At 39.7% G+C, this 12,369-nt stretch overlaps 1 protein-coding gene across 2 annotated transcripts in view; it reads left to right on the top strand.

Annotated features, from left to right (window-relative positions):
• The window catches only part of Esyt2 (extended synaptotagmin 2), a 103,950-nt gene that overhangs the window by 63,258 nt on the left and 28,323 nt on the right, over positions 1-12,369 (top strand). For both annotated transcript variants that reach the window (XM_050120868.1, XM_050120869.1), the window contains exons 7-9: positions 5,632-5,687; positions 9,496-9,616; positions 12,154-12,330. In XM_050120868.1, the coding sequence (XP_049976825.1) occupies positions 5,632-5,687; positions 9,496-9,616; positions 12,154-12,330 (354 nt within the window). The remainder of the gene's footprint in view (positions 1-5,631; positions 5,688-9,495; positions 9,617-12,153; positions 12,331-12,369) is intronic.

The following is a 12,369-nucleotide window of genomic DNA, read 5'->3' on the forward strand; positions in this document are numbered from 1 at the left end:
ACACCTGTCAGAATGGCTAAAATCAAAAGCACCGATGATAGCCTTTGCTGGAGAGGCTGTGGAGGAAGGGGTACCCTCATCCATTGCTTGTGGGAATGCAATCTTGTGCAACCACTTTGGAAATCAGTGTTTCGGTTTCTCAGGAAATTCTGGATCAACCTACCCCTGGACCCAGCAAAAATACAGCTCTTAGAGGGGATAAAAGCTAGTTCTATTTTGGAGTCAACTGTGAATGGCCTTGGCCTGGGAACACAGATGTAGTTTACCCCAGAGTCCATGTTCCACATGTGGTAGCAGTTTGAAAACAAAATAATAAATCAAAGCACTTTTCAGGTATTTGGTGTGTGTGTGTGTGTTTCTGTGTGTGTGCCCTGCACATGAATGCACAATGGCACACATGTCAAAATCAGAGGGCAACTTATTGTCTCCTGCATAGGTCCCAAGAATTGAACTGAGGTCATGGTGCTTGGCAACAAGTGCTTTTACACTCTGAGCCGTCTTGATGGCTCATCTCTATGGCTTTAATAAAATTGTGCACATTTTGTTGTTCTGGGTAAAACATGGCTTTTTTTTATAACCATGAACCACATTGTCTGTTGTGTTTCTGCCACAACTCAGAGATGGCTTCCTGTGTTTAGAAACATTCCACTTATGCCTTAGTCTCCTAAAATTGAAATCTTAGTCATCCAGAGGCCCTGGTTCTCTTATCCTAACACCAGTCTTTAGGGAGGTCAGGAGGGGCCAAATCATTTTAGTTGCCTTTCCAAGAATGCTTTCCAAGGGGCTTCCATGATTGCATTCCTTCTGCAGTTTTTCCCTGTGTCCTTATGTACTCACGCTCAGATACTCACTCACGCTGTTATTTAGACCTGTTTATTTCACACTTGTCTCACTCATCCCCACAAACACTGGCACTTTCACAACTGATTGTTATTACATACTTTGGTAATTTGAATGAGAATGATCCTCATAGGCTCATATATTTGAATGATTCCTCAGATTGGTAGAACTGTTTAGGAAGGATTAGGAGGTGTGATTTTGCTGGAGGAAGTGTGCCATTTGAGGGTGGACTTTGAGGTTCCAAAAGCTCACACCATTCTCATTTAGCTTTCTCTGTAGTTGAGGGTGTAAACTCTGAGCTACTACTCGAGCTTGCTCCATGCCTGTCTGCCTGCTGCATATGGCAACCTGCCATGATGGTCCTGAACTGTGCAAAACAGACTTTTGATGCCATTTAATCTTTTGGAAGTAGGAAGACTTCTTTTTTTTTAATTTATTTTTTATTAAAAATTTCCACCTCCTCCCCGCCCCCTTTCCCCCCTCCCCCCNCCCCACTCCCCTCCTCCTCCCTCTCCAGTCCAAAGAGCAGTCAGGGTTCCCTGCCCTGTGGGTAGTCCAGGGTCCTCCCCACTCCATCCAGGTCTAGGAAGGTGAGCATCCAAACAGGCTAGGCTCCCACAAAGCCAGTACATGCAGTAGAATCAAAATGTAGTGCCATTGTCTTAACTTCTCAGCAGCCCTCATTGTCCACCATATTCAGAGAGTCCGGTTTTATCCCCTGCTTTTTCAGTCCCAGTCCAGCTGGCTTTGGTGAGCTCCCAATAGATCAGCCCCACAGTCTCAGTGGGTGGGTGCACCCCCTCACGGTCTTGACTTCCTTGCTCATGTTCTCCCTCCTTCTCTTCCTCATTTGGACCTTGGGAGCTCAGTCAAGTGCTCTAATGTGGGTCTCTGTCTCTATCTCCATCCATCGCCAGATGAAGGTTCTATGGTGATATGCAAGATATTCATTAGTATGGTTATAGGATCAGGCCATTTCAGGCTCTCTCTCTTCAGCTGCCCAAGGACCTAGTTGGGGACATCTCTCTGTACCCCTGGGAACCCCTCTGGAGTCAAGGCTCTTGCCAACCCTAAAATGGGTCCCTTAATTAAGATATACACTTCCCTGTTTCCATATCCACCCTTCCTTTATCCCAACCATCCCATTCCCTCAAGCTCTCCCCATCCTCCCCTTCTCACTTGTCTCTCCCCATTTCCCCTTTCCCCCATCCCACCCACCCATTGGAAGTAGACAAGATTGCTTAAGACTTAAGACTATTAGTAGTTTGTCTTCAAAGATTTTCTTTTTTCTAGGTGCCTATAAGCAAAGCATTTTTTAAAATTTATTTTTGTTTAAACTCAGAACATTATCAACTTTATTGCATTCGTAAATTTTCCTATACTTTGAATCATACATTTGCTAAGTGAACTAGGACAATCAGAAGTATTTGCACAGTTCTAGAAATCATGTGGCTTTTTTGCAGTGAGTTTGTTTATGTATTAACAATGATGGTAGAAAACCAATTATTTATATAGTTGAATCAAATTGAACAAGTATACTCGATGTGGGGACTACTGCTTATCTTCTGATTGTTCTTAGGGATAGGTAGGCTGCATTTTCCCGTATTTCTATGCTCATAGGCTTGTATCAAGAGTAGTATGTGGTATACATAGTAAAGGAAGAATAACAAATAAAACATTTCCACATTGAACTCTCAGGGTTGGACTTTCTGTTCCTTGTAGATGTGTGGTATAGATATTAAAATTTCTTCACAATAACTGCCCCTTGACTCTAATTGCTCCTGTCACTAAACTTAATATTGTAATGAGAAGTATATGAGTAATACAAGATTTACTATGGGCTCTTGGTTTAGTAGAAAGTTTTGCAGATACACTTATCATCACTTCAGTGTGTATACATTTTGTATTGTGAGTAACAGGAAATAAATGGATTGGCAGATCTGCAGCACAGCTCTCATGGTGCTATGATTCAAATTGTGATATCCATTTAGCCATTCCTTATTTGACTTCTTTTTTTTAATTGATTTTTATTGAGCTCTACATTTTTCTCTGCTCCCCTCCTGTTCAATCCTCTCCCAAGGTCCCTATGCTACCAATTTACTCAGGAGATCTTGTCTTTTTCTACTATCCATGTAGATTAGATCTATGTATGTCTCTCTTAGGGTCCTCATTGTGGTCTAGGTTCTCTGGTATTGTGGTTTGTGGACTGCTTTTCTTTGCTTTATGTTTAAAAACCTCTTATGAGTGAGTACATGTGATAATTGTCTTTCTGTGTCTGGGTTTCCTCACTCAAAATGTTTTCTAGCTCCAGGTGCCTGCAAAATTCAAGATGTCGTTATTTTTTCGGCTGTGTAGTACTCCATTGTGTAAATGTACCACGTTTTCCTTCTCCATTCTTTTTGGGGGGGGCGGTTTTGAGACAGGGTTTCTCTGTGGCTTTGGAACCTGTCCTGGAACTAGCTCTGTAGACCAGGCTGGTCTCGAACTCACAGAGATCCGCCTGCCTCTGCCTCCCGAGTGCTAAGATTAAAGGCATGCGCCACCATCGCCCAGCTTAGCAGTCTGTCTGTCTATTTATTTATTTATTTATTTATTTATTTATTTATTTATTTATTTATTTATTTTATTTATAAATAAATATTCTGCAATATTTATTGTGCAATAAATATTGTGCAATATTCTGTCTGTGTGTATGCCTGAAGGCCAGAAGAGGGCACCAAACCCCATTACAGATGGTTGTGAGCCACCATGTGGTTGCTGGGAATTGAACTCAGGACCTTTGGAAGAGCAGGCAATGCTCTTAACCTCCGAGCCATCTCTCCAGCCCCTCCTTATCCATTCTTCAGTCGAGGAGCATTTAGGTTGTTTCCAGGTTCTGGCTATGACAAACAAAGCTGCTATGAACGTAGTTGAGCACATGGCCTTATGGCATGCTTGAGCATACCAAAAGTGGTATTACTGGGTCTTAAGGAAAGTTGTTTCCTAATTTTCTGAGAAATCACCACAATTCAAAGGGACTGTACCAATTTGCATTCCCACCAGCAATGCAGAAGTGTTCCCTCTTCCCCACAATCTCTCCAGCATACGTTGTCATCAGTGTTTTTGGCTATTCTTATAGGTGTAACATGGAATCTCAGAGTTCTTTTTATAAACATAGCATTTAAAATGTTCTTTTATGGAGATGTATTTTCCAGTTGTGTTTATATCACTTAAGTACTAACAACAGGTTTGTGTTTTAGTGCCATGTAAGGGCCTTTACAGTCTTAAGTCATAGCTGCTAAATATAAGCTGGTAACATTCACATTTGTCTGTTCAAACAGAAGCATACATTTTTGGAGGGGAAGACAGGGTCTCTGTGTAGTTGAAACTGGAATCAAATTCACTCTGTAGGCCAGGCTTGTCTTAAGTTGAAACGGTCCTTAGCTTCCCAGGTGCTAGGGATCCCATCCAGGTCCTCATGCATGCTCTACCTTTGAGCTTCACTTCTAGATCAGAGTCATACTTTCAAAAATAAAACAAGTCAGCTATTAGATAATTTATAATGATATTTTATTTACAAAATTAGTAAGAGAGAGACTGCGTTCCTTTGTTGCCTAGACTGGTTCTGAACTTTTAGTCTCAAGCAAGTCTCCTGCTTCAGCCTCACAAGTAATTGAGATTCGAAGCACATTGCACTGAAAATATAGCGCATTTATGTTGTAATAGATTCCTTTGTTTGTTTGTTTTTCAAGACAGGGTTTCTCTGTGTAGCAGCTTTGGAGCCTGCCCTGAAACTTGATCTGTAGACCAGGCTGGCCTTGCACTCACAAAGATCTACCTGCCTCTGCCTCCCGAGTGCTGGAATTAAAGGTGTGTGCCAGCACCACCCGACTTATAATAGATCTCTTGAACCAACCGTGGACATGTCTTATACTCTTACCAGTCTTGCTGAGGAATAGCAGTGCATATGGGGAAAGCTGAAGAATTGATGAATCATTGCAACTAGGCAGAGAAATTTTTTGTTTTGAGTTATTTTGGTAAAATAAGTAGGCTGTCAAAGCTGATAATGGGAGTGGTTTTCAGATGACTGCATGGAATATGTGTAATATAAGGAAGGGGTTTGAAGATCAAAACTGGATGGAGAGTCCTGACTCCTGGAACTTGCTCTGTACACCAGGTTGGCCTTGAATCAAAGATTCACCTGCCTCGCATCTCCCCAGTGCTGGGATTAAAGGCATGTGCCACCATGCCTAGTATTCTAGGTTTTCTAGTAAGATCAGAATATTTTGCTGGGGTAGAGAGATCCTTCTCCCTTTAAGTGAGCATATGTATTCATGCTGGGCTTGGTGGTGCATGTCTTTAATCCTAGCACTTGGGAGACAGAGACAAGCCAGTCTCTGTGAGTCTAAGGCCAGCCTGGTTTTATAGTAAGTTCTAAGTCAGCCAAGCCTATGTAGTGAATTCTGTCTCAAACAAACCAACAAATAACAAAGACAAACTAGCAAAACATAGGATATTCACTGAATGTTAACTTACCATAAAAAAGAAATTGGAAAATATTTTCGGGATTCATCCATAGGAGGAAGGGCAAACAAATTATATATGCTTTTAGTAGAGAAAATTATGGCATTATCAAAAAGTAAAAACTGAGACAGGTCTTCATGTGCAGTGAAAGAAAGCTGTCTTTGATGTAATTAGCCCTTGGGAATGGTGTGTATCATACTTACTTCATTACCACAAACCTGTTTGTATTTGCTCTGATGCCTGAAATATTTCAGATGTTTAATTCTTTTCCTCCTTTTTAAAAAACAGCTTTTAGAGATTAACTGGACAGGATTGACTAATCTCCTGGACATCCCTGGACTGAAGTAAGTCTTGTCAGTTTGACTGCAGTGGCTGCTGAGGGAAGTCTGCCTCTCCTCACGTTTGTTCTTAAGAAAGTGGGTCACATTGGAACCTAGATGTGAAGTTTCTAAACCAAAGCAGTGGAAGCTCTTTTCCATTCAGTGACAACTTAATGAATAATAAACAAGGAAATTGTCCTGTAACAGTGCCTGAGTCACCAAGTGTACATTCCCCTGTGGGAGGTTAGATGAGTCACTGTCCATGTGCCTGAAATGGTAGAGTAGGACAGAGTGCAGTCTGTCCTACAAAGCTTCCTTTTTGTTCTTTTGATTATTTTGTTTGAAGTTTAAAATGCATGACTTGTTATTAGTTACATTTATTTCTAGTGGCTATTTTGCTAATCTGTGGGTTTTTATCCTTAAATAGCTTACAAATTCAATTCCAAAACTTTGATTTTAGACTACTTTTTTCTATTTCCGTATACTTGTTTATGCCTCTGAAATGACTCCTAAAATCAAGTTTTATTTCATTCTCAGTTAAAAAAGACAGCAGCTTTAATAATCTGAGACAAGTCAGAAGTAAAATGTCCATGGTTTACCAGGTTAATATAAGTACTGTTATCTGTGGATAAGAAAATACAACTTTGAAAGGTTTCTTGATAAGTTCATTAGAATCTTGATTACAAACAAAATACTGATTTAAATTGGCACTTTTAAATCTTTTGCTGGGGATTAAACTCAGGAATTTTTTTCAGGCCTGGGACTGGTTTTGAGACAGGGTTTCTCTGTGTAACTGCCCTAGCTGTTCTGAAACTAGCTCTTTTCTCAGAGAGCTTAACATGCAGCTGCCTTTATAGCTCCCAGAGCATTCTTTGTGGGATATTAGGCTCAGGTAGGTGTTGATGCCAACATACAGTCTGCAGGTGAGTCCTTGAGCTTGTCTTCAGACAGATTGGACAGGGTGGGCCCTGTGATTTTAACAGCCAGAAGAAGCCAAGGAATGTTCAATTATGTGGGCACCATGGCCCCCAACTGATGAGTGATGTAGCTGTTTCCCACATAAAGGGAGAACTTAATCTGGAAATAGCAGTGCTTGCTGGATTTTGTTAGTCTGCTGTAAGCAACAGGTATCTGCAAAGGTTAATGTAGAAACATGTCTTGTACCTTGTCTTTCTTCAGCGTCATAGGAGGACTTAAATAAGAAGGCTAATTGATCATCTCTCTGCTCTGCAAATGACATAGTATGACCTCTGAAAATGGCAATGTGGCATAGAAGGATATGCCCTGCCCCTCACAAGACTGCAGCCAGTCTGAAACCATTTATTTACCAAGGATCTATACATAATCACAGTAGACGCATTCATGTGGATATGCACATTTCATTTGCACACATAACTAGTTTCATCTCAGTTGTAATATAAGCAGATTTCTTTTTTATAATATCTTCTATTAATGTGTAAATCTTATATGTAAGTATAAACTATATTGTAGTATATATTGAATTATATCACGAAAATACATACTTAAAAGACTTGGGAAAATAGTTGAGTTGACAAAGTGTGTGCTGTGCATCAGAACCTTAGTTTGATCTCCAGCATCTGTATAAAAAGCCAGATGTGATCGCATGTACTTACAATTCTAGCACAGGGATATGATGCTGGTGAATTACTGGAGCTCTCTAAGCAACTATCTAAGTCTAAATCTTCCAACGCTAGGTCCTAGTAATTGGTCTCACTTTAGAAAACAAGATAGAAGGCATCTGAATAACAATATCAAATGTTGACCTCTTTTCACCACATGAAGACACATGCATAAATATGCACACATACCTGTATGCACACACACAGATACATGCTTATATATATGACACGTACAGAGATAAATATGCATACATTGTTAAAAGTAAGCTATCTATGGCATAGTGGCAATATATAGAAATATCCTTCCAAAATAAGATGACATTTAGATATACTATATATAATTTATATGTAATTGTGTATATTTTATAAAATATAGTATTTGTGATGCATATTTTATGTAATAAAATATAAAATTGGACTGTGTAATAGGAAATCGCACAAAGATTTTCTGTTAAGCCTGATACAGTAGTACCTGCCTGCTAGGAATCCCAGTGCTTGGGAGGTAGGGACAGGAAGATCAGAAGTTCAGTGCCATCCTTGGCTACATAGCAGATTTGAGGCAAGCTTTCCCTATGTGAGAACCCGATGTTAAAAAGATTTTCTGTTACATATATCAAGTATAGAGCAAGCCTTATGTTAATAATACTCAAAAAAGATACTATTTAATAACAGAGCTTGATATAGTGAACTCTTATGCAGGCTTTGCAAGATAAGATATATGTTGTATTCATGAGCTACAAAAAGAACTGGAGTCATTACAAAATAAAAATAATGTCTGAATCAGTTCACTGTGAAAACTGTTTTTGTTGTCATGCTGTAAAATCCCTGTTAGGTTTCAGGGAAGAGCTTATTCTACACAGAGAATGTGGAAAAGGGCAAAGGTCGGGGTCAGAAGCAGAAGCAGTGCTGTAAGCCAGACTTGGAAACCAGTGCCGGAAAGAGAAGTTTTAGACGGTTGGATGGATGCTGTGTAGGGGTCTGGGAGCAGTGTCCACACCTACTGACTAGTACAGGGTGCTGGTGAGCCTGCCTGGGATGTTGGCCACAGTTACTGCTGGGATGGATCGCTGTCTTCTGAGCATAGTAGTGCCAGCAGAAGGCAAGTGCTATGTTATCCCAACAGTGAGGAGTGAGATTCTTTAGGACTTCAGTTAGGAAGGGGTCTCTGTTTCAGCAGGTATTTCAGTATAAACAAAGCAATCACTTTGAGAGGAAATGCTGAAGGTACGAAGGAGTTGACATCGGCTGTGTAGGATCCTCTAGCTCCTTACAGAAGAGCAGGCGCACAGCACTTGTAGCTCAAGTGTTTTACATCTCTTCAGAAGTGTTAACAGCAAAGATGACCTGCTGCATTCCGATAGGAAGATTGGTGCTGTGTGTGACTGAGTCCTTTCCTTTTATTAAACCGAAAGGTCCATATCTTGCTACCACATGTCAATCACTTTTGCTTAAGTGATTATGACGACAGAGGACATGTTTGCATGTGTAATTGTGTATATTTGCTAGTAACTCAACACCAGACAGGACTGGCAGTAATCATTCTTTTCAAAACTCAGGGTTCTAGTAAAAATTTTTAGAGTAAGTATATGTCTCCAAAAGTTTTGTCGTATATGCATTGTTTAATTCTCACTTCTACCTTAAAAACAGGTAAAGATAGATACACAATGCTTTCCTGTAGTCTTTTATTTGTATTACTGAGTTTGTTATGCAGTGTTATAGTTGATCAAAATTATTGAAGTACTCAGAATGAAGAAAAACAACTAAATTATTTTACTTCATTTGAAACAATATACAACAGTAAAGAAATAATATATGCATAAACATGAAATGGGTTTGTGAATGTTCACTGTGTTATTCTCTGTGCTTTTACATATATTTGAAATGTTTATGTTAAAAAACAAATATAAAGAAATGTAACTTAACTATGTTTATGTCATATAGGGATATTTGAAAGATTGTTCATTAAATTATGAAATGGTGCTAGAATTTTATGTTGTATTCCAAAAAAATTCTGCCTCATAGTTACAACAGCAGTGTAGCTGAAACATTAAATATTGCCTCTAAGTACTATTCTAGGAAAGTTAGGGAACTCCCATCCCCTGCATGGCTATAGGATCAAGATTGAACATGTTTAAATATATATATATACACACACACATAGATATGATTGTTCTTTGTCTCTCAACTAACAGTGGTTTATCTGATACTATCATTCTGGATATAATATCAAACTATCTGGTGCTTCCCAATCGAATCACTGTTCCTCTTGTCAGTGAAGTTCAAATAGCGCAGTTGCGGTTTCCCATACCAAAGGTAAGCATACGTTTGTATTCACTAGTAATTAAATACTTACCACGACCTTTTAAGCACAAGGCATTTTTATTTGGTTGGTTTTTATTTGTTGTTTTGCTTTGTTTTTAGACAGGGTTTCTCTGTGTCGCCCTGGCTGTCCTGGAACTCACTTTGTAGACCAGCTAGCCTCAAACTCACAGAGATCCTCTTGCCTCTGCCTCCCAAGTTCTGGGATTAAGTGTTCCACCACTGCCTGGCCTAACCACAGTCAGTGTGTTAATATTTAGACTTTTTTTGTCTTTCTGAACAGCAGTGTTGCCATTTGTGTTAATACATTGGTAGCTGCCCTGCATTCCCTCAGAGATGTCTTAGGGAGCCTCTGCCCCTAAGGCTGTCCAAAGACTTCAGGAGTTCTTATGCTTCAGTCACCCCCTTCAGGGTATCACTAGGGCTCAATTCTACAAATATAATCACAAGTCATAAGGATAGCAGTGAACAGCCGGCAAAAGTCATCTCAAAAGGTATATGCTATATGTGTTTTTATGGAGATATAATCATTCTCAACAACAAGTGAAATGAGAGTGCTGATACAATAAAAATTCTGATATGACATGGGAATGTGATTATTTCTGAAATTTCTTAATGTATAAGGTGACTGTCTTAGTCATTGAAGTTAGTATTGCTGTATAGAGACAGCGTGACCATGGCAACTGTTATAAAGGAGAGCACTTCATTTGGGCCTTGCTTATAGGTCGGAGGTTTAATCCATTATCAGCATGTCAGGGAGCTTGGAGCCACACAGACAGACATGGTGCTGGAGGACGAGCCGAGAGTTCTACATCTGGATCTGTAGGCAGCAGGAAGAGAACCACTGAGGCTGGTTTGGACTTCTGAAACCCCACAGCCCACCCCTAGCGACACATTTCCTCCAACAAGGCCACACCTCTTAATTCTCAAATAGTGCCAACCTATGGGAGCCATTCTTATTCAAACCACCACAGTGACAGAAGAGGCACTTGTGCAACAGCTGTACTGAATGAAAAAGAAAAAGCAGAACTCTTGAACTTGAAGGTAGCTATGGTTGGATCTCAGTTTCAGCTTCTATGAAATGTGGAGCGTAGAACTGGGTCATATGTCTATGGAGTCACCTTAAGCAGACCACTGTAGGCAAAAGTGAGACCTGTCTCCTGTCATTAGAGATTCAGTTCTGTCAGCCATTTGTTGTGGATCCACAGAGGTCAAGAAAATAGTAGTATTGTGGATTGTCTACAATAAAGAATAGTACTGATACATTCTATACATTCTGTCTATACACTCTATCCTAGAATGTATACATTCTAGTTGTACTAAAGCAGGAGGGAAGGTGGTGCCATTTTAATGGTTGTGTTGTTTCCATTTTTATTTCTGAAATGGAAATAGTGTTGCCTCAATGCCCTTATTTTCTCACGTAGATTTCAACAATACAAAAATTGGCAAACACACATGACCATACATGCATATAGACACACACACACTACATATATATTAGTTCTTCTTGTTTTTTTTTTAACCTTTCTCTGATGTTGAGGCTTAAACCCAGGATCTATGTCCTAGCCTATTCCTTTTATTTTTTTAAGAAAGCACACATCATTTAATTTGATGATAAGCTTATATTATTCACATTTAACAGATTTGATACTCTACATATAAAAAGGGAACTCTTCTAAGATACAGGAGTCTCTTTTGTGTATTAAGTACAATAAGCACTGGAGCCAGCTTAGGTCCAACTCCGTTTGTTTTCTGAACTTCAAACCAATGTTGGGAAAGATGTGGCCACATGATCTTGGCTGTAGCCATATGAAACTACAGACAAGAATCTTTAGTGCTTTCTGAAGTGTATTCATCTTCAGAGAAGTTTATCTTGTCCTGACAAGCCAGAAATGTTAGCCTGTAATTATTTAAGCATTTGGAGGAAGAGTATTATTACCCCACCAAACTTTGATTTGTCATAAATGAAATGAGTAAATATTTTTCTCCTACAAATAAGACAACTTTTGAGAAGAACATTTTATTTTTGATGAGTACTGCATATTTCAGAGTTACAGTGTCCTCTCTACAAAGTAGGCCTAATGATAGTGTTTCATAGAATCGGTCTAAAAATTGAGTGGCATGGTTGCTAAAAAAGAAGTGCTTAGTAACAGGTCTGATGTACCCTACATGTTAGTTAGTACTTAGTTAGTAACTAAGTCCCGGGATTTTTGGTGAGCCTTGAGGCCCTGTTGTTACTGACTTCCTGGGAATAATTTTTTTGCTGCACTGGGACCTCTGCAGTCAGTGTTCCCTCGACCAAGAATGCTCAAGGCTCTCTGCAAGCAGCTGTGTGGCTCACTGCATTTCTACTGGGGAGTCCTTACCCATAAACAGTTCTACTGTCTAGTGGGATGACATACTGTCTTCCCTTAATACTTGCTTTCTGAGTACTTGTCCCAGCTGAACTGTCACAGTCCCTGCTGGGGAATGCACTGTGTGTCTCCCATTCTTCATAGCAAATAGTCTAAGTAGTTTGCTGCTCTTTTCAGGGTGTCCTAAGAATTCATTTTATTGAAGCTCAGGATCTTCAGGGGAAAGACACCTACCTTAAAGGCCTCGTCAAAGGAAAATCAGACCCCTACGGAATTATCCGAGTGGGCAACCAAATCTTCCAGAGTAAGATTATCAAAGAGAACCTTAATCCAAAATGGAATGAGGTATATGAGGTAAGCAGTGGGGGCCATATATAGTAACTGAGTGAGGGC

The sequence above is a fragment of the Alexandromys fortis genome, unplaced genomic scaffold, assembly GCF_014885135.2.
Source record: "Alexandromys fortis isolate MF-2015 unplaced genomic scaffold, M_Fortis_MF-2015_v1.1 scaffold_182, whole genome shotgun sequence".
Taxonomy (NCBI): domain Eukaryota; kingdom Metazoa; phylum Chordata; class Mammalia; order Rodentia; family Cricetidae; genus Alexandromys; species Alexandromys fortis.